Source organism: Chiloscyllium plagiosum, chromosome 3 (genome assembly GCF_004010195.1).
Source record: "Chiloscyllium plagiosum isolate BGI_BamShark_2017 chromosome 3, ASM401019v2, whole genome shotgun sequence".
Classification (NCBI taxonomy): Eukaryota; Metazoa; Chordata; class Chondrichthyes; order Orectolobiformes; family Hemiscylliidae; genus Chiloscyllium; species Chiloscyllium plagiosum.
The window spans coordinates 16534062-16561927 of NC_057712.1; the positions used below are offsets into that span (position 1 = coordinate 16534062).

The following is a 27866-nucleotide window of genomic DNA, read 5'->3' on the forward strand; positions in this document are numbered from 1 at the left end:
CAGGGTGGTCGGGCTTGTGGATCTTGGGAAGGAGGTAGGACCGGGGAGTGCGGGGTTCCCGGACTATGAGGTTGGAAGCTGTGGGTGGGAGATCTCCTGAGGTGATGAGGTTCTGTATGGTCTGGGAGATGATGGTTTGGTGAGGGGGGGTGGGGTCATGGTTGAGGGGGCGGTAGAAAGAGGTGTCCTCGAGTTGGTGTTTGGCTTCAGCGGTGTAGAGGTCAGTGCGCCAGACTACCACTGCGCCCCCTTTACCTGCTGGCTTGATGGTGAGGTTGGGATTGGAGGGCTGCACGTTGTGAGGGTGAGAGGTTGGAATAGGGCAGGGGGGTAGACAGGTTGAGGCGGTTAATGTCCCGGCTGCAGTTGGAAGTGAAGAGGTCGCGGGCAGGTAATAGGCCAGTGCGGGGTGTACAGGTGGATGCAGTGTGTTGGAGGTGGGCGAAGGGGTCCTCAGAAGGTGGGTGGGAGTCTGATTGTGAAAGTAAGCTCGGAGGCGGAGGCGGCGGAAGAAGTGTTCGACGTCACGGCGTGTATTAAATTCATTGATGCGTGGGCGGAGGAGGATGAAGGTGAGTCCTTTGCTGAGGACTGATCTGGAGCTCTTGGCTGATGCTGTGGAGATGGGGGATTGAAAACACATCATGGCAGCTTTTGAAATACAAATTCAATGAATCTGGAACAAAGCTTGTGGCAGTAATTGAGGCCATTGTCTGTTGGTGTAAAATCCCACCCTGGTTGACTGATGTCCTTGTGGAAGGAAATTTGCCATCCTTATTTGGTCTGGCCCATGTGAGACGAAAGACCCACAGCAACTCTGAAATGGCCAAGAAAGCCACTTAGTCATTGAAAACCATAATGGAATCATGAGGCAATGAAACTGAACTGAAACGTCCATGTAGACGTGGGTATTGGAAATGACAATAATACACTCAGCCCTGTCAGCCCTGCAAAGTCCTCATTACTAACCTCAGGTGCTTATGTCAAAATTGGGAGAGCTGTCTCACAGATTGGTTAAGTAAACGCTTGGCATGCTCACCAAGTCAAAGTTCCCTGACACCACCAATCATTATTGTGAAAATATCCTGTCCTACCAGCTGGATGATCCCACTCGAGGTGGTGATTGGAAGGAGGATGTTGTAATGGATATCCAAAACATGGACAAAATACTCCATTTGATTGACCAGCTATCTGCAAAGTTCATTTCTTTCACTAATGGTACACTGACAGTAGTGCGCATCTACAAAATATATCACCCAAGCACCTATGGCATGTACCTTGAAAGTTGCTCTGCTTTTGTAGGTGTGAATTAGATTTACATTGAAAGTTTTCCATTGCTATTCCTTCATAAATTGAGATTTTGTACATGAATACTGAGAGTGCATCTTGCATATCCCCTTAATGGTTCTATTTCTATTTCAGTCTTCTATTTGTTGCTTATGTCACTGTGGGATACGTGTTCTTTTTCTATTCCTTAATGTTTTAATTTTAGATATTCATTTTCCTAATTGTTTTTAAACCCTTTCCACAGTTTAGTACATTTTCTTTGCTGTCTGGTCCTTCATGTGCTTTTTTGTATGTCACTCTTTAGCTTCAAAGTTTCCCCCTGTTCTTCTTTAAGCTCAGCATCACAATTTTGCCTGTTTGTTATTGATATAGAGCAGGTTTTGAATGATATGGGTGGAGAGTAAAAAATGGGTTGGGTTTGGGTTCAAGCACAAGGTGTTTTGATTCTAAAGCCATCTAAATGATGCTACTTCAATTACAGGGCAAGTCAGAATATTAAAAAAGAACATTGAACAGCCTCAAATAGGTGACTGTCTGACGGTGCATTGGCATACTCTGCCTTTCAAATATTTAGCAGGCAGAAATTAAGATGGAATCATGCCTGCGGTATATCAGGGTCTCACTTTGCTTGGCTTGGACGGAATCTGTTACCATAGAAAGGCAAACACTCACATTATTTCACAAAGGAAATCTTTTTAAGTTTCTTGGAGATCACGTTATTTTTCTCACTTCACGTTTATGTGAAGGCTGTTGCAACTTCATTGCTTAGCCTCTTGTTAAAAAGACGTGACAGTCTGACCTATGACAGCCTGATTAGGGTCCTCATCCATGTTAAAATGTAATCTTAGTCAGCAATTGGGATGAGAAAATGGAACCACCTTATTTGAACACTTCCAACTGAGTGTAGAACATTAAACTCCCATATCTTTTTGTAGAATAAGTTTATCTTGATTGCTCACCAAAATTCTCCTTTAAGTATTGTTTATTGTGTGCATTTTGTGTGTTGATGGTGAATTGATTGGCTGTTTAAGTTGGGGAGTGATTTGCTGATTAAGTGGAATGCTTTTGTCTAAATCAGGCTTATCCAGCCTTTTTGCATTAAAGAGAGCTATATTCTTTTCTCACTCAATATGGGGGTTGGGACGTGCTGAGCAAATTTTAGGGAAATAAAATGAGACAGCTAATTTGTGGTTGTCTTTACACTATAGCGAAGACTGATTCAATGAGATATCTAGCATTGCCTTTGCTGACACTATAAACTAATGTCTGCTCATTGATTTAATTAAACTGCATCACTACTGGACCGAGATCTTTGTTTCAGTCAACTGTTTTTCCATAGGTGTTGCCAGATCTCCTGAAGTTCCTGTTTTAACTTCAGGTTTCCAGCATCCACTGTGTTTTGTTTTGGTGATTTTTGTTAAGCAAATGTAGTAAGGGAAATGGGCCAAAGGCAGGTATATGGGGCTCGGCCACAGATCAGGCATGATCTCACTGAATGGTGCAGCAGGCTCGAGGGGCTGAATGGCCTACACCAGTTCTGGATGTAGGTTTTGCTCGCTCAACTGGAAGGTTTGTTTTCATACATTTCGACATCATACTATGTAACCTCATCACTGAGTGTCCTAATGAAGCACTGGTGGCATTGCCCACTTTCTGTTTATGTATTTAGGTTTCCTTGGTGGGTGATGTCGTTTTCTGTTCTTTTTCTCAGCAGGTGTTAAATGGGATCCAAGTCAACGTGTATGTTGATAGAGTTTCCGGTTGGAATACCGTGCTTCTAGGAATTCTTGTGCGTGTCTCTGTTTGGCTTGTCCTAGGAAGGATGTGTTGTTCCAGTCAAAATGGTGTCCTTCCTCATCCGTATGTAAGGATACTAATGAGAGTGGGTTATATCTTTTTGTGGCTAGTTAATGTTCATGTATCCTGGTGGCTAGTTTTCTGCCTGTTTGTCCAATGTTCACATCCATCAACATCAACCTGGTCAAGGAAACACTGACTATATTATTAGAAGAACCAAAGACACATACATCACACACCTCCAATTTTATCAGCAAGGATAATGTCGTTAAGCTTGTGGACCTATACCTTACCACCCACTTCACCTTCAACAACAAAACCAACAGACAAACCAATGGATACCAGGGTTCGTAGCAGAGGCAGTAATGCAGAGACTCAAACAAATAGCTCTCAACCATCCAACCCAAACTTTGGGTCCCCTAAGTGGATGACACCTTTGTACTGATCTACAGAAGCAATCATCCCAACACCCACAAACGAGCTTCATTAGAACAATTATTTCAATGAGCTACCCCACACTGCAGCACAGAGGAACTATGCAGAGCAGAGGAAATCACCTATACAGTGTATTCAAAAAGAATGGGTACACAATGAACACAGTCCGCCGATTTCTTAGCAACAAATCCCAACAAGCAGACAGAACACGTCCAGAAACCCTAGCCACTCTCCCCTACGTCATAGACATCTCTGAAATGACTGCCAGACTATTCAGACCTCTTGGCATCATGGTAGCCCACAAACCCATCAACACACTATAACAGCAGCTAATGAATTTGAAAGACCCTATACAAACAACAAGCAAAACTAATGTCATTTACAAAATACCTTGCAAGAATGTAACAAACACTACATTGGACAACCAGGCAGAAACCTAGCCACCAGGATACATGAACATCAACTAGCCACAGAAAGACATGACCCACTCTCAGTAGTATTGTTACATATGGATGAGGAAGGACACCACTTCGACTGGGATGATGCATCCATCTTAGGACAAGCCAAACAGGGACATGCACGAGAATTCCTAGAAGCATGGCATTCCAACTGGAACTCTATGAACAAACACATTGACTTGGATCTCATTTACCACCCATGAGAAAAAGAAAGAAAATGATGTCACCACAGGAAATGACATCAGCAACCCAAGGAACCCTAAACACACAAATAGAAAGCGGGCCAGGCCAGTAGTGCTTATCACTGATGATGTTACCTACTATGGTGACGAAACATCTGAAACAACCTTCTAGCTCAGCGAGCAAACCTACATCCAGAACCTGAACCTGAGCTACAAATCTTCTCAAAACTCGTTTTCATTCATGCTGTGATTTTTTTTGATTCATTTAAGTAGTTGCTGTGTTTTCTTCTCTAATGCTTGTTTATATCAATAGATTTTACTCATAATCTATCCCACCCATTTGTGTTTTTGATTTTTTTTGTGGATTCTTTTGGTACGCATTCATCAGTTCCCTTCAGCTTGCATAATTTCTTTGCATTCATTATTGATACTTCTTGTGGAGAGGGGATTGCAGCTGCTCAAATCCTGAAATGGTAAACATTTTGAAAATATACAGTGTCATTTAGTGTCTCAAAAGAAGAGTTAGGACTTTTCATTTGTGCCCTTCATTTCTGCTTTTTCATTTTGCAAACTAAAGGCTATAGCAGTAAATTTAGTAACCTTTTATGGATCTTTACTTTTTGACATTAATCAAGACTGTATATGTGGGAAGCCTTGTCCAGCATACTTCCCATCAAAGTACATGAAAACGTTAGATTGATCTTGTTAACCTCAGCTGCCAACCTGTCAATCAAATACATCAGATATCCTCTGTCATCATTATACTTGTCATGCCTTCTTTTATAATTGTAACTTTGATTTAAAATTTGACTTCAAATTGTTAAATAAATTCCAAAATTGGTACATTTATTTTATACATGTATATGATGAGGATTTCAACATATTTCTGATTTTCATTTTGCAGAGAAAAGTTAATCATTTATCCAAATATGTTGCACCTGAATTCTTCTGTATTTCTTTTTGCCAGGTGACACTCCATTTTATGCAGATTCCCTTGTGGGGACATACAGTAAAATCATGGATCACAAAAATTCGCTCAATTTTCCAGATGATGTTGAAATTTCAAAGCATGCCAAAGACCTCATCTGTGCCTTCTTGACTGACAGGTATTCTTCCGCAGTTTCAATCGCATTTTTAGTATTAATTAGCAAGTTAACAAATTCAATCCATATGACGTGGTACAATCTATTTCTGAACATGATATAAACTTAGAGATTTACTTGGAGGCATACTAGTCTAGTAGGCGAAAGTGAGGACAGCAAATGCTGGAGATTAGAGTCAAGATTAGAGTGCTGCTAGAAAAGTACAGCAGGTCAGGCAGCATCCGAGGAGCAGGAAAATCGACGTATACTGATGAAGGGCTCCTGCCCGAAATGTCAATTTTTCTGTTCCTCTGATGCTGCCTGACCTGCTGTGCTTTTCCAGCACCACTCTAATCTTGATACTCGTCTGGTAATCGAGTGATTCAGGCTAATTCTATGGGGACATGGATTCATATTTCATGTGCAGTTAATAAACCTGGACTATATTTTTTAAAAAGACTAGCTCCATTAATAGTAACAGTGAGACAACCATCGATGCTATTTAAAAACCCATCTGGATCGCTAATACCTTTTAATAAAGGAAAACTGGAGTTTCGAAGAGGAGTCATTTAACTTGAAATATTAACTCTGTATATACATGGATGCTGCCAGGGACACTGAGTTTCTCCAGCCTTTGTGTGTTTTCACCCAACTTCCCCTTCTGAAATCTGTTACTGACATTGTAAATGATTCTTGTTGTCTTTCGGTGTTTTCCTTCCCTGTCAAATCTGCTGCTGTTCCAACCTATCAGGTTGTAAATGTGTTGGAAGCAGTTCAGAGAAGATTTGCTAGGTGATTACCTGGAATGAGTGGATTGCCTTTGAGGAAAGGCTAAACAGGCAAGGCCTGTATCCTCTGAAGTTTACAAGCATTAGAGGTGACTTAATTGAAAGATGAAAATCCAAAGGGGACTTGATCAGCAAATGTGGAAAGGATGTTTCCTCTTCTGAGAGAATCTAGAATGAAGAGTCACAGGTTAAAAATAAGAAATCGCACATTTAAAACAGTTGAGGAAAACAATTCATTAATTTTTTTTGTCAGAGGGTTGAGTGTCTTTGGAATTCCCTTCCTCAGAAGGCAGTGGATACAGAATCTTAAAATATTTTAAAGTCAGAGGTGGATAGGTTACCAAGGGGATAAACAATTATCAGGGAAATGAAGGAATGTAGAGTTGAGGTTAAATTCGGATCAGCAGAGATCTTACTGAATGTTGGAGGCTCGAATGTTCAAGTGGCCTATTCTTGCTTATATGTTCACATGCTCTCTGCCAGAAAACCACCCTGAGCCCTTCACCCTTGCAAACTACCATTCTCCAGTTGTCCCTTTTTTAAGTCATTAGCTGAAAAGTTACTCCCCGCAAAATCATTCCTACATCATACTCAGCACTACATTGTTGATTTCCTCTACTCATCTTTCTGTCCCTGCCTGCAGTTGTGGAATGGCTTTGTCTCTTTATCAGTGTCAAAAAGACATCCTACCTGACTGCAACTGACAATGACAAAGTAAATTTGCTGTTTGCAATCTTTGCAACTCCTCTGCAGCCTTTGATGAGGATGAACTCAACATCGTCTTTCTACACTGTTGGCAAGTCGTGTGGCTCTGCCCTCATGTTACTCCTGTTCTTATATATCTAATTGTAGCTACAGTTGAATCAAATGTGATGTCTTCACTTTGTCGTCCTGTACTGTTATCTCTAGTATCCATCAATGATCTATCCTTGATCTCCACGTTGTTCCTTGACACATCATCTGAAGCCAGCAATAGTTTGCACAGATGCAATGATGACATCTGACATTACCTCACCATCCATTTCAATTCTTCCCCTCTTTCTAAGTTATTAGATTCGTTGTCTGACCTCTTGTAGTAGAGGAGCAGAAATTTCCTCTAATTAATATGGAGAAGACTGAAGCCATTATTTTCAGTGCACACTCCAAACTCCATTCCCTAACTGCTGACTTCATCCTTTCAGGTCTGAGTGCCACGTTTTAAAAAGGATCGTGATGCATTGCAAAGAGACCATAAATCATTTGCAAGAATTATTCTAGGGATGAGACGCTACAGTTTAATGATAGATTGGAGAAGTTGGGACTGCTTTTCTTTCAGAGGCAAAAGTTTGAAAGAGATTTGATAGAAGTTTTAAAAATTCATAAGGGGTAACCATTAACACTTGTAAAAGGGTCGAGAATCAGAGAGCACAGTTTTTAAACTGTTCTGCAAAAGAAGCATATGCAAGTTGAGCAAATATTTTTTCACACCATGAGTATTTAGGATATTTGACAGCGTGTGGAATCCATTGCCTCGAAGTGCAGTGGAGGCAGGTTTAGCTGAGGCTTCAAGAAGACATTGAATGACTATTTAAAAAAAAAATTAAAATGGAGAGTTTTGCGGAAATGACAGGAGTTTGGCACAAAGTTCAAATGCTCAGACAGCCGGTGCAAACACGATGGGCCAAATAGCCGTCCCCTACCCATAACAGATTTGTGAATTTAACTTTTGTTAAATTAATGAAAATAAGCTACAATTTAAAATCTGACAAATGCCCCTCTCAGGTATGATGGTATAATGGTTATTCTGCTGAACTTAAAACTTAGGGGTCATGAGTTCAGTTGCTAGCATGGTAAGTTTAAGATTAAATTTAGTAAATTTGTTAATTTGTGGACTGGCATGCTAATATGTAAATAGGTATTAAGGGGAATAAGGCTTTTCTTTTCGCTCTATTTAGACCTTTCATGGTTAGGTATCCCCTCAGCCTCTCCTTTGTTCTAATAAAAGTAACTCCAGCACACTTAATCTTTGCTGAAAACTGGAGTTCTCCACTTCAGGCAACATCCTCATTAATCTCCTCTGTGCCCTCTAGTGCAATCACATCTTTGCTATTGTATGGTGAACAGAACTAGACACAGTACTCGAGCTATTGCCTAACCAGTGATTTATACTGTTTGAGCATACCCTCCATTCTCTTGGATTCTGTGCCTTGGACAATATAAGGTAAGTATCCTTCTTGTCCTACATCCTTTAGGGATCTGTAGGCATGCATTTTAAGGTCCCCTTCAGTTCATCTACATTTTTCAGTATCCCACTCTTGATTGTCTATTTCCTTGTCTTGTTGGCCGAGAGCACTTGTATTCTTACTTCTCTGGATTGTACTCCATTGCTATACTCAGTTCTGTTTATCTGACTAGTCTGTTAATACATTCTTGCAACCTACTTCTTTAGATTAGATTAGATTACCTACAGTGTGGTAACAGGCCCTTTAGCCCAACAACTCCACACCGACCCTCTGAAGAGCAATCCACCCAGACCCATTCCCCTGCACTCACCCATGACTAATGCACCTCACACTACGGGCAATTTACCATGGTCAGTTCACCTAACCTGCACATCTTTGGACCGTGGGAGGAAACCAGAGCACCCAGAGGAAACCCACACAGATACTGGGAGAATGTGCAAACACCACAAGACAGTTGCCTGAGGCGGGAATTGAACCCAGGTCCCTGGCGCTGTGAGGCAACATTGCTAACCACTGACCAACCGTGCCACCCCTAATCATTGAGCCACCATGCTGCCCATTCTTCTTCTTCTTCAACCACTCAACTACTTTTTGTATCATTCGCAAAGTTTTTAATCATCCCTCTTATATCCAAATCTCAATCTTTGATATCCATCACAAAAAGTAAGAGGCCTCAGACGAAGTCTTGCAGAACCTCTTTTGGAAATGCAGTCACAAAAGCACTCATTGGTCAATGTCTTCTGCTTCTCGCCTCAGAGCCAATTTTGGATCTCATCTTAGTTACTGGATCATTTCTTCGTGCACTGCTGTGTATTTTTGGAATTGACCTGTACTTGTCTTAAGTTTCTAGTTCTCTGTAGAGAGTGTCCTGACTGGTGCTGAAGTTTGAGGTTAATGCAGGAGCCAGATGTCTCTAAATACAAGTGGCCTGGTAGACTTTCCTCTCGAAATTGAGTAAGGCTGAGAGAATGAAAAGAATTCACGCAGAGCAAGAGGGTCAGCAAAATTCTGACCCAAAGAGGATCTTGAGGGGACTGCAATTCCCACAGTGACTGATGCTTGAGATCATTGCACTTAACAAATGAGGTTCCAACTGACATTGGCCATCTAACCTCCGAACAGATTAAGTACCATTTTGCCTGTGACTGTCAAGCTGGCTGTGATTCTGAATTTAGCTTAGCTTGTTCCGGGGCACTGTTAGATGTTAGTAACATCTTGCAGTTTGTGGAGCACTGCTTTATAAACGTGGTCACGGGGACTTCACAGAGAGAGAGAGTGAGACAACCATGCTCAGCCAGGACTGCTGAATGGATATTTTCTATGTCAAATAAAAGGGCCTGGGTGACAGCAGGTGTGTGTTTGAATTTTTTTTTCGTAACTGCTTCATAAGGGAGGTTGAGGAATAGCAGCAAAATAAAAGAATGGAGTTCAAGGTGATGCTGACTTTGGATAATGTTCCAAACCACCCAAAGAGCCTTGCAATCGAACAGCATAAAGTCCAGGTGATGTTGCTTTCTCCCAGTCTCTCGACCAGCATATGATCTCAATATGTAAGGCCTCTTATGTTGGGCATACTTTCAGTCCAAGGGCACTGATGCAGCCCTCGATGCATGAAAAGGTTGGAAAGATTGCAACATTGTTGACTGCATCGCAACATAAAAGGAGCTCAGGATAAGTTGACATTGGCAACGGTCAGTACTTAACGGTGGAAGTTATGGCTAGAAGATTTCTGTCCATATAATCTGAAATCTGACACATCATTGAACTAGCTTGTGGAATTGGAGAAGGAATTGCCAACAAAGCAGAGGAAGAAGCTGTCGAGACGCTTCACGTAAAAGGCAAAGTTCTAACAATGTAAATTTGGGAAAATTGATATGAAGTGATTCTGTCAAAACAATTGAAGATGAACAAGAGGTTGAAATCACTGTCTGTGTGCTGAAGAAGCTGGCAGAAGTGAAGAGAACTATGAAAGTGTTAACAGGTTTATTGTTTAATTATGAACTGTTGCGTGTGTATAGCATTTACATTAAAAGGAATGCAGAAAATATTTTGGCTCCTTTTTCAGAAATTTAAAGGGAATTCGAGAAAAAGAGTATCACACCTCCCCACAATGATACCATTGCAAAGGCAAAGCCAGTCACAAAGCCATTGGATGAATCACAATCCCATGCCTCTTCCTCCCCCACTTCTCATGTTATTGACTTCTGTGTTGAATAGGGTACTCCATTAATGGTATTGCACTGTATATGCAATTTTGATTGCCCTGTGGAGTGCAGGACCATTTTAAATGAAATATTTTTCTGATAACTAAATAATATCAGTTCCTTTTAGATAATTTACTTACTTGTCCAACATAATTGAGCATGTTTCATTGCACATGCATTGGATATGTGGGAGGAGAGGTTTAGCAATATCAGTAGTATTCACTTTTTTTGTGTCTGTGGAAAATGCTTGCCTCTGTCCCTTACAGAGAACGAGTACTTAAATGTACTGAAAAGAGCTGAACTTGAGGTAAGGCAAAACTGCCTCAACATCAAAGTAGCATTTGGCAGAGTGTGGCATGAAGGAATCCTGTAATTGTAATCAATCTGTGTGAAATGAGATGCAGACCAGGGACCTTGCTGCTTATCTTTGAAAAATGTAATCAAAATAAAATGTTTTAAATAAAATTTAAGCTTTCTTACATAGTGAGTACCCATTAAGTATTTATTCTTCTGAAAGTGCAATCATAAATTTTGGACAAATGTGAAAATTAAGTGACTGCATTAATACCTGGTTCCATTAGTTTAATAGGGTTAAAAAAAGTGGGTAAGTTGAATTAAATTGCACGTGTACAAATCAAATTTATTTTAAAAATAATTTTAAAGACTAGTTTAATTTATAATCAGCCTTTAAATCCAACAATCTGCCAAGTTTTGGAATTTTCTAACCAGATTACAACAAAAAAGACAAATATCCATGCATAAAAGCAATGAAGTATACATTCTATTTGGAGGTGATTAAGCAGTTATGTTAGTTTCAGGGGTTAATGGTTCATCTGAATGTAAATTTGCAAACTACAGGAAAAGAGTAATCCATTGTTGCCTCAGCAAAATAAATCTACAGTTCCATCCACAAGTTGGTTTAATTGCAAATGAAATCAAGGGGCAAATTGAAGCTCATGTCCAATAACTTAACTATTCAAAGAAACATAATTTTTTCTTGACTACACCACCTTGAGGAACTACTCCCCTAATAATATAGTATGTTGCAACCAACTGTGGAGGGAAATTCCTCCTCGTAACCCTCTCTGTTTAGTCCCAGCATTTCTTTTAAAGCATTCATAATAGTATTAAAATGTAGTTCACTAGGAAACAAAAGAGCTTATTTCAGAGGTTTTCTTGAATTCAAGAAAAGGTACACTTTATTGCCTATCAACCCTGAGAAAATAAGCACATAAATGTAACAGCAAATACACAAATACAGGTAATAGGTTTAAATGAATAGATTGAAGATATCTAGCACAATTAGGAAGGTGAAAGTAAATGTAGTGTAGGTTCTTAAAGTTCTTCAATTGCAAGAATGAAACGCTTGCTTATGACTGTTTAGCTATTGTCTTATTTCCTCAACGAAAAGGAAATATGTAGAATTCAAGAGTTCTCTGTGAATGGTTATTTTCCAAGTTGCTTTTGTTTTTAAAACTTGGCACTAACTTTGGATGCTGAGAGAACGAGAGAGAGAGCACAAACCTTTCAGGTTCTGTTGTTGCAAATCTATGGTCTCGCTGTTTTGTTGCTGAAGGATACTGATTAAAATAAGACCGTTTGTACATTTCTGAATATATTGCTCCATTGTCCTTTCAAGGTGAACAATGGCAAATGGCCCTTTGATGTCTAATATGTGTACTTATCACAAAAGTGAGAATTGGTCAGAAGATGCAAATTTGTTGCTGAATTCATAGAATTATTACAGCATAGGAAGTGGCCATTCGGCTCATCATGCTTGAGCTTAGTTGTCTGGTTTCATTGTCTTTAGAATGCTAATCTTGGTACTGATGGGTTTAGCATATCTCATGCTGGTTCCATGAAGTTCGCCTCAAATTTGATTATATAATCGTGACAGCCATTTTATGTCAGTTACTTTCCTTTAAAGAGAGCACTTCAATCCATGAAAGGTCTAGGGTGTTAAGAAGTTGGAAAGCGTGGATTACCATAGATACTTGTATCACAGATAGCCAGATATAAAAGTTGGTATAAATCTGAATAACTATTAGGTGCACCAATTTTGTGGGATTATTTGCAGCACAACTTCACATACCTTGGTACAACTGGCATCATCAGCTGAGTTTACCACATCTTGATCCATTTTTCCTCTCAATTGTGCAGATTTGTGAAATGCTTTTTGGGAAGTTTTATAATATGTAAAAAAAAATTCAAATGCAAATTTGGTTATGACTTCTTTGCTGCCAGAGAATGGGAGGAAAGATTTTGAGTACAGTTCTGTTTTTAAACCAGAATGAAAATAGTGCTTGTAATGAAAGGAATAATACTGTTTCTCTTTTGGCTGATGACATTTGTCTGTACACTATGTTAGCTCAGAATTTGATGATATATATTTGATGTGGACAAAGCATATTGTTGTGAATGAATGCACAAGTTGGTCAGCAAAGAAAAGAGGCCATGAGAATTGTGAGCTGCTGCAAGTGCTTTTGATTTTAAAAATGTTACTTTTTAATTAGAAATATACATTTTTTCAGTTTAGTAACTCATTGCTTTATGATGTGCTCTCTTCTACACTAGGGAGATCAAACATAGATTTTGTGTAACATCATTCACATCACAAACGTCACCCTATATTTCTGGTCACCCAGTGTTTTAAATCTCTGTCCCATTCCATTTGCCATCTTGCCTCCTAAAATGTTCTATATGTCATTTTACAGTCTGATCGACCTGACATTATTTCAGCACTTCAAAAATCATTCCCACTATTCCTATTTTTGGTACTGATTGTACTGTTGCCATTTATCTCCTCTAGCCCCACTTTTTATTTTGCTTCTTATCCTAGCCTTCCCACTTTTGCCTTCTCAAGTTATTCCTTTTGTCATTTAATCATTTCTGCCTTCTATCTTCACACCAATCTTCCATTTAGAGTCATAGAGTGCAGCACGACAAAAGATCCTTTGTGCAATTTGTCCACGCCGATCAGACATTCCAATCTGACCCAGTCTCGTTTGCCAGAATTTGGCCCATATCTTTCTAAACCCTTCCTATTCATATACCTGTCCAGGTGCCTTTTAAATGTTGAAATTCTATTTGTCTCTACTCACTTCCTCCAGCAGGTCATTCCATATATGTAACACTCTCTGCATGAAAAAGTTACTCCTTAGGACCTTTTTTAATATTATCCCTCTCATCATAAACCTACACCCTCTAGTTTTTGATTCCCCCACCCTAAAAAAAAAAGGCCTTGGCTATTTAGTCCATGCATGCTCCTCATGATTGTATAAATGTCTATAAAGTCACCCCTCAGCCTCTCACCCTCCAGGGAAAAAAGCCCCAGCCTATTCAGCAGCTCCAATCCTGTAACCCTGGTAAATATTTTCTGCATCTTCTCAAATTTAACACTATCCTTCATATAGAAGGGTGGCCAGAATTATACGCAGTATTCTAAAGGTGGCCGTACCAGCGCTCTGTACAGCTGCAACGTGATGTCCCAACTCTGTCTTCCTATTTGTTTAAAACCTGATAAAAGATCTGTCACATTTTTCAGTCCTGATTAAACATTTGCTACTCTTTCTCTGCAAAAATGCTGCCTAACATGCTCAATATTTCATATTTTTCTATTTCTTTCCTTCTCCTTATTCTTTTTGTTTGTTTTTACTTGAAATCATGACTTTTTAAACGCTGCTCATTTTTTTTGGCTTATAAATTTTGTTGGTTAATGAGATACACAGTTGTCCCTGTCATTGACTGATATTGTGAAAGCCCTGAATCAGTTTGCACTCGCACCAACTCTTTGTTGAGGGTATGGGGAAATGGTTTAGCAGACCAAGGTAGTGCTTCTGGGTTGTCAGCATTAACATATTGAAAAGGCAACAAATTTCCTTCTGAAGAGAATCTCCACATGTTGTCTTACTGCATCATACGTATTTGGTTTTATCCCTGTCCTTTTATGATTCAGTAGACCTCAGTCTAACTAGAGATAAGAGCACTGTAATTTCAGCCTAGGGAGAGAAAGTTATTTGGGAATTCTGCCACTAATTATTGTCCATTCATTTGGGGAGGCAGTGGCCTAGTGGTATTATCACTAGTCTATTAGTCCAGAGAATCCAGAATCCATGTGATGTTCTGGAGATCCAGATTCAAATCCTGACATGGCAGATGATGGAATTTGAATTCAATTAAAAATCTGGAACTAAGTGTCTAATGATGGTCGTGACACTGTTGTCGATTGTCAGAAAAACACATCTGGTTCACTGATATCCTTTAGGGAAGGGAAACTGTCATCCTTATTTGGTCTGGCCTACATTGACTTAAGACCCACAGCAATGCGGTCAACTCTTAACCGCTCTCTGGACAATTAGGGATGGGTAATAAATGCCGGCCTAGTCAGCAATGCCCACATCCCGTGGATGAATAAATATTCATACTTAAATGTTCATGTGTGCATGTTAGACAAGAATAACATATTTTGAACTGTAAAATGTGTTTCCTCTTTGGTTACTTTGCTATCTTGTATGTGAGCTTACATTGAAAACAGTTACTTGGACAAAGTATTGCTCCTACTACTCCAATACATGGAAGAAAAAATAAATATTTTTATTTGGTATGTAATTTGCTGTATATAACCATACTTGTTAAGCTATTACAAAATTGCTATTTATTGTATATGGTTGTTAACAACACTAAACAGATAACTTGTTAAATAGTTAATTTGGAAATATCAAACTTTGAAATAGGGTCCATGAACAAAAACAATCTTAATATTTAAAAAGGCAAAAGGAAATTAGAGTTTGTGTCTAATTCAGATATTGATTTAAAAAAAACACTCAGGAGCACTTTAAACACGTGCGGATAGTTTCCTGTTTATACTGAAGTTAGAACTGGAAATATTTGAAACAGCTGCTCACGTTACAGCGACAAGTTAGCAATTCAGAATTTGATCCCATGAGCCTAAACAAATTCCAGCTGATCATTCTGTAATTCAATATATTAAAAAGGAATGCAACCTTTTTGGAAATAAAAGGTACTTTATAGCTAATCTTCCAGGACTGGAACTTTTTTGATTAGCTACATTAATTCTCAATTTAAATATCTTAGTCATAGTTGAAGATCATCCAGTATATTGCAATTGCTTGGCACCACCTGAAGTTCTGGTAGCTGTTTGTTGGCTGTGTTCTGAGTCCCCCTCCCCCAATAAGGTTCTTAGTGTTTAAATGGGTCTATTCCACACGTGGCAGAATGCAGCATTACAGCCATGTTCATACTTAACCAAAAAGCAGAAGCATTTAACACGGACCAAAAATTGATGAAAAGCATTCACCAAAGAGGATTTTTTTCTGAGTAGCAAGGACATCTTGATTTAGGTTGCTATACCTCAGTACTCCCAATTTATTTCAATGTTCAGGGAGGTGCGGTTAGGAAGAAATGGAGTGGAAGAAATCAAACGTCATCCTTTCTTCAAAAACGATCAGTGGACATGGGACAACATACGTGATGGTGAGTCCATTATGGTGTTTATGATCTGGCTTATATTCTAGATATAGTTAATGTTTAAATGGCAGAAATGTAACTGAGCAAGATAGTCAAACCATGGTTGTGTATTTTCCCTTTGCTTAGAAATGTACTAAAATTCAATCGAAGGCTTTCAAAGTATTCATCAACTAAGGTAACTTTTTTTTTAGACAATCTATCAAATTATTGCAGTGATTTTCAACTTTTTTGCATACCAAAGATCTCTTTAAACATGAAGTTGTTTACAAATAATCATAATTCTAATTTCTGACTGGCAACATGGAGTATCAAAAGGAATACAGTAAATTTGTAAAGAATACTATTTAAAACAGTGACAAATAATATGCTAGTCAGACAACAAATAAAGAAATATATAGAAAACTAATGAAACAAGGTGGTGATTTTATGGACATCAGAAATCTCTTAGATTTTTGGATCCTGTTTAGAAGGTCCAGGCTTTAATTTTATTTTGCTTCAATTCTGATTGAAAATTGCAGTTTGTACATTCTGCGTCATAATCACAATCATAAACTTTACTTTTCACTGTAAATTGCACATTCCCAGAGATCTCAGTTGAACAAGAAGCAGACATTTGACTCTTTAGATATTGCATTGATGACATGATACTGGTATTCAAAATTGTCATTTGTTATTTTCAGGCTGCTTTTGAATGTGATATTGTTTAAAAATATTTTCCTAACTGTTTAAAAAAAAAGTTCTTTTCATTTCAGCAAATTCACCAGAAACCTGATCACATTTACGTATTAGTCAGTGATTCTAAGATTACAACACAAATGTAGAAATATTAATGAAGACATGCATGTATCGTATGACATGAGAATATTCGCTATATTATGCTTGAAGTAAAATAATTTGAAATCAACCCAGTGCTGCAGATTTACAGATTTTGCTTCAGTAAATTAAAATAAACTGTCAGTATAGTGTAAATCTGGAAAAAGTAAAATAAAAACTGATAATGTTGGAAACACTCAGTAAGTTTGAAAGCATTTTGGAAGTAGTGATGATCAATGCTGTTATCTGTATTGATACAGCCATGCCAGTTCATTGCTTCCAACGTTTTTAGTCATATATTAGATATTCAGCATTGCAGGTTTTGTGTTTGTAAAGGAGACTCAGAATCTAAAAAACAATACTTTTATATAATAAATTTGTCTCAGCGGTATATTAGCTAAGACCTTTATTGGTCTTTCATAGGCCTAACCTTCAAACACCTTGTAATATTCAGTTCAGTATTTTCTCTTAAAATGAGAGGCAACAAGGAAATTAAACTAAGGGAGTAGGTAAGTTTTCATAATACAACATTGTCAGCACTCACTTGCTACTTTGTTGAGTGTAAAGTATATATATATTGCAAAGATTAGTACAAAAATGTGAAATCCATTGAATCAAGCACTTCATATTTTCTTCTGTATGCATATTTAAAAGTCTGTGGGCATATTGATTAAATCTGCACAAACTTCAAAACTTTGAGTACAAGTACCACTTGGAGGGTATCTTTCCTATGACAGGGTGCTTTTTTTTAAAATGTGATTCACATAAGTATTCCCATTTTTTGTTTGTAAGTAATAGCTCTTGAGAATAAGTTAGCTGATATTCAGGTAACAAAACAAAGGCAATCTTATTTTTATTCATTGTAAATTTACAAAGGATGTAATTGACTTGGATTCATCTTGAACTAGGTCTTTTTAATACAGCATTGGTACAAAATATGAGTCTGACAGTTCACAATGGTAAATGAGAGAAGGATTGCTGACTGAAAGTAATTTCAGTTGCTCATACAAATAGGCTGTTCAAGTTAAGATAGACATTGATCCACTATACAGCAGTTTGCTTTATCTCCAGTCTCGTTTGTATGGGAAATGATGCAGTGTTTCAACCTGTAATAATTGATGGATAAAAATTTTCAAATCATAATTTACTTGACCAAAAAGGGAGGTCTAAGAATGTACAATTTCAGAATCAGAGACATTGCACCATGAAAGGAGACTGCTAATCAACTATATTCATTTTGCTTCAAAAGTAGTACAGAAAAACAAGTCAGTGTCAGAAGAATTCTAATTAATCTTGAAAGGTAAATAAATTTAACTAGCTGAAGTATCCCTTGATTAGCTGCAAAGATTGAATGCCCACACGTTCTGGAACAGGTCTACATTAAGCATTGATGATTTCAACTTCAGATCCACTTGAGAACTGTTCCAGATGAGCAGGGCTTTGGGAAGTCACATTACAGGCTGCTGATACAGATGGTTGCAACTGTGGAATGAACAAAATCATAGCTGGGTTGGAGGATTTGAGCTATAGGGAGAGACAGAATAGGCTGGAGCTGTTTTCCCTGGAGTGTTGGAGGCTGGGAGAGATGACCATCTAGAAGTTAATGAAATCATAAGGGGCATAGATAGGATGGATAGACAAGGTCTTTTCTGTGGACTGGGGGGAGTCCAGAACTACAGCGCATAAGTTTAGTGTGAGAGGGGAATGATATAAAAGGGACCTAAGGGGCAATGTTTTCCACAGAGGTTGGTGCGTGTATGAATAAATTGCCAGAGGAAGTGGTGGAGGCTGGTACAATTGCAGCATTTAAAAGGCATCTGGATGGGTATATGAAATGGAAAGGTTTGGAGGGATATGGGCCAAGTGCTGGCAAATGGGACTAGATTAGGTTTGGATATCTGGTCAGCGTGGATGAGTTGGACTGAAGGTCTGTTTCCATGCTGTACATCTGACTCTGAGGCCATTGAAAGCCCTGATAAAGGCAATGGTACAATATGGCTGATGTACTTGGTAGTATATGGCGCTTTCAGTGCAACTGAATTATTTTCTGACATCTTTGTTTCCTGGTTGCCCTTATGTTAAATATTAAAAACCGTAGCAAGTTTTGAGAAGATTTGTAGCTGAGGTTGAGGTTTTGGATAGGTTTGCTCGCTGAGCTGAAAGGTTCATTTCCAGATGTTTTGTTACCTTACTAATAACATCTTCAGTGGGCCTCATGCGAAACAAAACTCTGGCTTTCTATTTATATGTGTGGATTTCTTTGGGTTGGTGATGTCATTTCCTGCGGTGAAGTCACTTCCTGTTCCTTTTCTCAGGGGGGTGGTAGATGGGGTCTAACTTGATGTGTTTGTTGATAGAGTTCCGGTTGGAATGCCATGCTTCTAGGAATTCTCGTGCGTGTCTCTGTTTGGCTTGTTCTAGGATGGATGTATTGTCCCAATCGAAGTGGTGTCCTTCCTCATCCGTATGTGAGGATACTAGTGAGGGAGGGTCATGTCTTTTTGTGGCTAGTTGGTGTTCATGTATCCTGGTGGCTAGTTTCCTGCCTGTTTGTCCAATGTAGTGTTTGTTAAGGTCCTTGCATAGTATTTCATAAATGACATTAGTTTTGCTCATTGTCTGTATAGGGTCTTTCAAGTTCATTACCTGCTGTTTTAGTGTGTTGGTGGGTTTGTGGGCTACAATGATGCCAAAGGGTTTGAGTAGTCTGGCAGTCATTTTCGAGATGCCTTTGATGTAAGGGAGAGTGGCTAGGGTTTCTGGATGTGTGTTGTCTGCTTGTTTGGGTTTGTTGCTGAGAAATGGATAGACTATGTTCATTAGGTATCCATTCTTTTTGAATACACGGTATAGGTGATTTTCCTCTGCTCTGCGTAGTTCCCCTGTGCTGCAGTGTGTGTTGGCTCGTTGAAATAATGTTCTGATGCAGCTTCATTTGTGGGTGTTGGGATGATTGCTTCTGTAGTTCAATATTTGGTATGTATGTCATGTTTATCTGTAGACGCTGGCTTGAAGTTCCCCATTGGCTGTTCGCTCTACTGTGACATCTAGAAATGGCAGTTTGTTGTTGTTTCCTTCTCTTTAGTGATTTTTATGCAAATAAGAGTATTATTGATGGCCTTGAAGGTTTCCTCTAACTTGCTTCATTTCGTGAAGACAAAGATGTCATCCACGTAGTGGACCCAGACTTCGGGTTGTATGGTTGGCAGAGCTGTTTGCTCAAGTCTCTGCATTACTGCATCTGCTAAGAACCCTGATATTGGAGATCCCATAGGTGTTCCATTGGTTTGTCTGTAAGTTTTATTGTTGAAGGTGAAGTGGGTGGTAAGGCATAGGTCCACTAGCGTGATAATCTCCTTGTTGAAGTTAGTGGTGTTTGGTGTATGTGTCTTTCGGTCTTCTAATAGTGTAGTCTGTGTTTCCTTGGCCAGGTTTACGTTGACTGAAGTAAACAGGGCTGTTACATTAAAGGAGACCATTATTTCATCCTCTTCTATCTTAGTGTCTTTGGTCTTCAGGAATTCTTGGGTGGAGTGGATGGAGTGGCGTGAGCCTTCTACTAAGTGTTTTAGTCTTTCATGTAGCTCCTTGGCCAATCTAAGTTGGTGTTCCAGGTAGCGAGACTATGGGTCTGGGGGGGGCTCCGGGTTTGTGAATTTTGGGTAATCCATAGAAGCATGGTGTGTTGGATCTGTCTGGTTTCATTTTTTGGAAGTCGGTCTTATTTATTTGTCCAGATTTCAGAAGCTTTTTGAGTAGGGCTGTGATTCCGTTCTCTAGTTGTGGGGTCGGGTCTATTGCCACTTGTTGGTAAGTGTTGGTATCTGTCAGTCTCTTTGATTTAGAATGACTGTCTAGCATCCTTTATCTGCAGGTCGGATAACAATGTATTTTTAAATCTTTCCTGTGCTTTCCATTCTTATGTATTGAGTGTGTTTCCTTTCTTTCTTCTGCGTAATGATGGTGCGACTACCTATCTGATGGATTGTTGGGTTTCTTCTGTGAGTTGGTTGTCTTTTAGTGTTGTTTCTAATGCTGCTAAGAAATCTTTCTTGTCCATATTGTGGCAGTTGTAATTTAATCCTCTAACTAAGACGGCTTTTTCAGTATCTGTTAAGGGTCGGTCAGATAAGTTTTTTTTTCCATGTTTCTGTGTTGTCAGTGTGTTACTTTGTGTAAGTTTGTCTAGTTTTTTTGTGCATGTCTAGTTTATTCATTTTCTGTTTGCCGCTGTCTAATATCTATGGCTTGTTGTACTGCATCTGTCCATTCATGGTCTGTTGCATGACTGAGTAATGATTTTTGGTGTACAATTTCCTGGTTGTATTTACGGAGTCTGTTCTGGGCATCATTAATCATTTCTGTAAGCATTCTGCGGCCGTTTTGCTCTGCTATTCTTATGACTAGTGGGGTTTTAAGTATACTCACATACGGATGAGGAAGGACACCACTTTGACTGGGACAATACATCCATCCTAGGACAAGCCAAACAAAGACAGGCACGATAATTCCTAGAAGCATGGCATTCCAACCGGAACACTCTCAACAAAGACATCGAGTTAGACCCCATCTACCATCCCCTGAGAAAAGGAACAGGATGTGACTTCACCACAGGAAATAACATCATCCCAGGAAATGACATCACCCACCCAAAGAAATCCAAACATATAAATAGAAAGCAGGAATTTTCAGCATTGCTTCGCGTGAGGTCCACTGAAGATGTTACCTAGTAAGGTAACGAAACGTCTGGAAATGAACCTTTCAGCTCAGCGAGCAAACCTAAATCCAAAACTAAAAACCTTATTGGGGAGAGGGAGAGACTTTGAACACAGCCAACAAATTAGCTACCAGAACTTCACGGTGGTGAATATTCATTGGGAGTCAGTTATCTTAGTTGGCTGGGCGGCTGGTTTGCAAAGCAGAGTAATGCCAACAACGTGGGTTCAATTCCCACACCGGCTGAGGTTACCACGAAGGGACTCCTCAGCTTTTTCCCTCACCTGTGGTGATGACCGTCAGGTTGAACACCACCAGCCATCTCTCTTAATGAGAGAGCAGCCCTCTGGTCTGGTGTGAATATGGCAAATATACCTTTGAGCCATACTTTACTATTTGACAACCTGTGATCCGAAATGGATATTTCTTCTTTTAATTAGTTAGACACATTACTGTGAATCAAGGAGTTTGAAATTCTCTAAACCAGCAAGTTAAAGTTGTTTGACCAAGCACCTGTTTTGGCTGTACAGGGCTATTACATTTCACAAAATGTAAAACCATTCATGGACAACCTAAGACCATAAATAGGCTTTTTCATCCCACCAAGGTTGTTCAACCATTCAGTGACATCATGGCTGATCTGCGACCAACTCCATATTGTTTTTTGCCTCAATCCCATAGTGTCTTTGGTAAATAAAAATGTTCTGAATTTGCTTTGAAAGTTTAACAACTAACAGAGCATCTGTTGTTTTCAAAAGTGTTATGAGCTCCTATCACTTTAGTTTGTTAAAATGTGCAGCCCAGTCCATCATGAAAATCAGCCTTCCTTCCATTGACTCCGCCTACATTCTTCTCTTCCCCCGTCCCCACCCCAGCCTCTGGAAAGCAGCCAACATAAGCAAAGTCTGTTTGTACTTTTTTCCACCCTCATCAAGCAGAAGACACAAGTTTGAAAGCACATGCCAATAGATTTAAAAACAGCTGCTTCTTCCTCACTGTTATAAGACTTATGAATTTACGAATGGAACACTCTTATATTAGAGTTGATCTTTCTCTGCAACTTTTCTGTAGCTGTAAAATATATTCCACGTTTTGTTCTATTACTCTGATATACTTATGGAAGTTATGATATGCCCACAAAACAATACTTTTGATTGTATCTGTGTACATGTGACAAACAATAACTTAAAGCAGTTCAAATCCTATAAATGCTGTTCCTTGGTCCCTCGTCTTAGCCTCCCAAACCAATAAAAGAGTTTTTGGTTATCCTATCTGTTGCTTCAGTATCTTAAAATCCTTGATTAATCTACACCTGAAACCTCTAAATTCCAGGGAGCATTATTATTCATTGAAATGCAGGTACAATTCGAGGAAATCCATGTTCTACTTCCTCCAAGGTGCAGTGTTTGGAACTGCTCATAGTATTCCAGGTGTGATCCAGTCGAAGCTTGATATAATATAGCATGACGTCGACACTTTGTTTTTTAAGTTTTAAGTTTTTGATCATTTTCTTTATCAGTTCATGACAGTTCAGTACCTTCTCTGCACCTGGATCTCCAAATCTCTTCAAAATTCCACTATTTCTAGTTTTTCACCATTTAGAAAATTCTCTGATCAATCTTTTTAACTTCAAAGTAAATTACCTCAGAATTTCCTATGCTGAACTCCATTTGTCACAGTTCTGCCAATTTGCTTATTCTGTTATTACTCTGTAATTTTATGCTTCCATTACCATTGCTTACAATACATTCTGTAATCCGCAAATTTGAATTTGTGACCGATGTATCCATGATTTACATGATAGAGTACATTTCATGAATAGTAGAGGCACAAACGCACTTTATTGTTGGTCACTGTTAGTTACATCCTGCTAACCAGAAACATTCTCTATCAGCTACACTCAGCCAATTTTCTAACTGGGTCAATTTCAGTTTCTTTAGCTTTAGTTAACAGTCTGTTACGAAAAACTTTTATTAGGTGCTTTTTGGAAGTCCATGTAAGCAAACATTTATTTCCTTGATCACTACTTTAGTCACTTCAAATAAATTAGTCACTTATCTTTTACAAATTCATGTTGCCTTTCATTGACATGGGGGCATGGTGGCACAGTGGTTAGCACTGCTGCCTCACAACGCCAGAGACCCGGGTTCAATTCCCGCCTCAGGCGACACTCTGTGTGGAGTTTGCACATTCTCCCCGTGTCTGTGTGGGTTTCCTCCGGGTGCTCTGGTTTCCTCCCAGAATCCAAAAAATGTGCAGGTTAGGTGAATTGGCCATGCTAAATTGCCTGTAGTGTTAGGTGTAGGGGAATGGGTCTGGGTGGGTTGCGCTTCGGCGGGTCAGTGTGGACTTGTTGGGCCAAAGGACCTGTTTACACACTATCTAATCTAATCCAAAGTTGTTCATGAAAATTCTAAAGAGCTTCAGGATAGAATCTGGTATTTCAAAACAACAAATGTTCATCTAATTAGTCTGCAATTCCCTAATTTTCACCTTTCTCCTTGTTCAAATAGTGGAATAAATTGCACAGTTTTCCAATTTGGAAGGATGATTCTTGAATTGTAAAAGTTCATAAAATTCCTGTCATTTCCTGATTTGCTTTGGAATCAGTGCTGCCAGCTTTCAAGGAGCCCAAGTTAGCCCTGACTACCTGTGCCCCTGTTTTTCTTTCTATCTCCTGTCCTTGTTTCCACTGTTTTGGCCATAAGCTTCCATTAGATTTATCTATTTGCAAAATACTTTGCAATTGCTTTCTGTGACCTAGAGACATTCTTACTGTTTTCCATCAGGCGTGTTGGATGGGTTTACAGTTTGATATCAACCTGCTTGGCCTGTTGGCCAGAGGCACATTTTTAACAAAACTCTTATGTTGTCACTTTTTTTTAACATTGTCCACTGAACCTCTGCCTTTTTATTCACTTATGGGTTTGACTGATTTACTGTGGGTATTCTCTGTCTCATTTCATTGATATTAGTCTTGCCTATATCTACAGTCTTAGCCATTTCATGTTTTTTGTTGTGTGAAGTTTCATTAAACTAGTTTGTGATGAGATAAATGTTTGTGCAAAGTACAGCTGTTAACTAAATCTGGCGCATCACTATAACTAAATCTCATATGACATGCCTTCTTGTTAACTCCAGAATATAGTATTTCAGAAAGCTATCTGAGCACATTCAAGAAAGTCACTGCCACTCTGATATGTGCTTGTCCGCTAATCCCATTCTACGTGAAAGTTAAAGTTCTCCATAAAATGTCTCTGCCTTTTGTTATACACATATCAAATCTTTGTAGTTGATACCTGGGCCATATTTGTATCTCCCACTGGAGCCTTACATGCTTCTCATTTTTGTAAAGACCTCTCGTTATATCCTCTCATTCACTTGAAGGAATTTTGTCCTTAATTTGCTCAGACTGCTTATCCCTTTTGCCATTTTCTTTGTCTTACCTACAGACCATTTAGCACATTAAGTTCCTTGTCCTGTGTTATGTCATGGACATGATCCCCTCTGTTAACTAAACCAAACACCCAGAAAAGCTCACCTCGCCTCACCTTGTAATCTGTTAGAATATGAGTGACAAAGAACTCCCAAATTCCACTATTTAAAGGAAATAACAAAAATTATTTTTTAGCTCTAGAAGTGAGCATTAAACAGCTATTCACAACTCTAAGCCTCCCTTTCTCTTAATTGATTACTATCTGCCTCCAACTCTATAACAATATGCTGTTCCAAAAAGACACTTATTAAAATCACAGTAACTTAATTTCCAAACCACACAGCCGCTGTCATCCTCTGTGCCTTTCTTCTTCCAGATGAGGATGTCCCTGGGTGTTGTCTTTCTTTTTACTGCATGTTTCATATGAAAAGGTACCTGAGATGGTGTTTCCTAATTTCTTGGACAGCAAGATCTTAGCTTTCCCTGCATTTCTGTCGTGACAGCAGTTGCTCCCTGACCAATTTTCAAAAATGTCTGTATTTTATACCCCCTCCCCATATTGGATCATCTCATTGGTTCGATGTAGGCACAACAATAAATTGAAACTCAATTGGGTTTTAGTATCCTGGGGCATAATTTAAACTGGTTACATTCGAATTGTTGTCAAAGCAGCAACCAAAACTCAGGCATCCATTTCACAGCCAAATGTTAAATATTTTCAATTTTCCAATACAGTCTGCGACTGCCATGGAGTCATCTGTACAAATGCTTGTAATCTGTCTGTCCAGAACAGCATTCACTCTCTCTTTAAACGTACAATACACACCTTCAACTTCATAACATCTATTGCAGCTTTGTCTTAGTGTTGTCAAAGGCCACATTTGAATTTATTACTTAATTCCAAAAACACTGTGTGCTGATATAATGAATGCTTAGTGTGCTAGCCTGGCCTGTCATTGAGAAATATTTTATTAATGTATTTCTTAGTTTGTCTCCTGATCTTCTGACTTTACACCTTTTCATTGTCCTTTCACTTGTGATATCTAATGTAGAACCTATGACTAAGCGTGGATTTGTCTTTGGTTACTCCAGAATATTCCAAGTTTAGTTAGCTTTTGGTTTCTTGCTTGATCATTGTAATTTGCTTTGTCGCAGACAGCAAATTACAATGATCACTGGCAAAAATTTTGTAATTGCCCTTCAGTATTGCTCTGTGCTTTTGCCCAGCAGTTCGTGTTTTTGCTTGCTGGTGATTTTGAACATATAGACATGATATCAGATTCAAATCCAGCGACTTATGATATTATGATACTCAAAGAATAGCAGCTAAAGAACTGTGATAATATTGTGTTTGTAAATTAGAAGTGACAATTACTAAATTTGCAAAAGTTAGGTTTATTTGATACATTTTAGATTTGACAAGAGGAGGAAAATCATTTTGTGAAAGGAAACCATGAATACAATTTTTACATTTTCAAACAGTGTTATGCCAATTGGCAGTTTCAATGTTATGCTAAAACAAAGCAGTAATTAATATTTTCTCAGATATCGATGTTTTATATTTAACATGTTGGGTTTTGCAATAACCAGCTTATCACTAAGGTAGCACATGTGCATTTGATTTAATGGTGAGAAGAAAAATGATAACTAATACAATATTTGAAATTTTTCTTCTATTATGAAAACAGCTGCTGCCCCTGTAGTGCCTGAATTGAGCAGTGACATAGATACGAGTAACTTTGATGATATTGAGGATGATAAAGGAGAAGTGGAAACCTTTCCAACCCCAAAAGCCTTTGCTGGAAACCAGTTACCGTTTGTAGGATTCACCTACTTCAGAGACAGCCAGTGAGTATTTTTGTACATTCATACCTGAAATTAACTAAGAATTTTATTTGAGTGTGGGACTGGTTAATTGCTCCATTTGTTTCTTTCTTTTTCTGTTTTCAGTAAATTAACAATTTGAAATTCCTAGGTAAAATTCTTGGGAAGAATGAAAATTTTTCATTTTTTTTATTCTTGTAGCATCAACCGCTTTATAATTCCACTTGTTTTTATTTTAAAAATTGAAGTGCTAACTGTCTTTATTTAAACGAATTAGAAATAAACTAAATTTGTTTGCATGTGTTATATGCGTTACAAATTTTGAAAACTACCCTTATCATATAAATATACTGGTGGATGCATGTGCTTGTCAGTATTTGTTGCCAGTACTGCTCAAAATCAAAAAGTTATATTTTTTATAAAAATAGGTAAAAGTTTTTTCTCTTTTGCCTCCAATTTCTTCCTTTGCTGAGATTCTGGGAATTATGCTGGATAATTGCTAAAGATGGGCCCAGTTAAAGCAATGCATGCTTAACCGATGTCTGTTTAACTAGGAGAAAGTGAGGACTGCAGATGCTGGAGATCAGAGCTGAAAAATGTGTTGCTGGAAAAGCACAGCAGGTCAGGCAGCATCCAAGGAGCAGGAGAATCGACGTTTCGGGCATAAGCCTGAAGAAGGGCTTATGCCTGAAACGTCGATTCTCCTGCTCCTTGGATGCTGTCTGACCTGCTGCGCTTTTCCAGCAACACATTTTTCAGCAATGCCTGTTTAATGTCATTCAAGTAGCTTACTAATTCCGACCTTTCTGGACTGGTTGCTGCATGCATCGGCAGAGAGCACACAATCCATTTCTTTCTAGCACTACTTAACATGCTCTGCTTAAATCCAACCTGAGCCTCATGTAGACATGGTGAGTTGTGGCTGGAGCAATCATGCAGGAAGGGAATGCTTTTGGGAAACAGGTGTGCGAGAGTGAGTATTCTAAGGATTGTAAACAGTGCACTGGAGATTTGATGGAAAATAGGAGAAATGCACACTTTCAGGTTGGGAGGCCCTCCATATATGTGCTTTATTGTCAGTGTCAGGAGTTGAGCCATGAGCGGGTGTAGTGCTGGTAGATGGCCTATGATCTCA

The 27866-nt window shown here is 38.8% G+C and overlaps 1 protein-coding gene across 4 annotated transcripts in view; it reads left to right on the forward strand.

The window, feature by feature from the left end:
• rock2a (rho-associated, coiled-coil containing protein kinase 2a) overlaps positions 1 to 27866 on the forward strand; it is a 225482-nt gene that overhangs the window by 107935 nt on the left and 89681 nt on the right. For all 4 annotated transcript variants that reach the window (XM_043677706.1, XM_043677696.1, XM_043677716.1 and 1 more), the window contains exons 7-9: positions 5127 to 5265; positions 15857 to 15948; positions 26596 to 26755. In XM_043677706.1, the coding sequence (XP_043533641.1) occupies positions 5127 to 5265; positions 15857 to 15948; positions 26596 to 26755 (391 nt within the window). The remainder of the gene's footprint in view (positions 1 to 5126; positions 5266 to 15856; positions 15949 to 26595; positions 26756 to 27866) is intronic.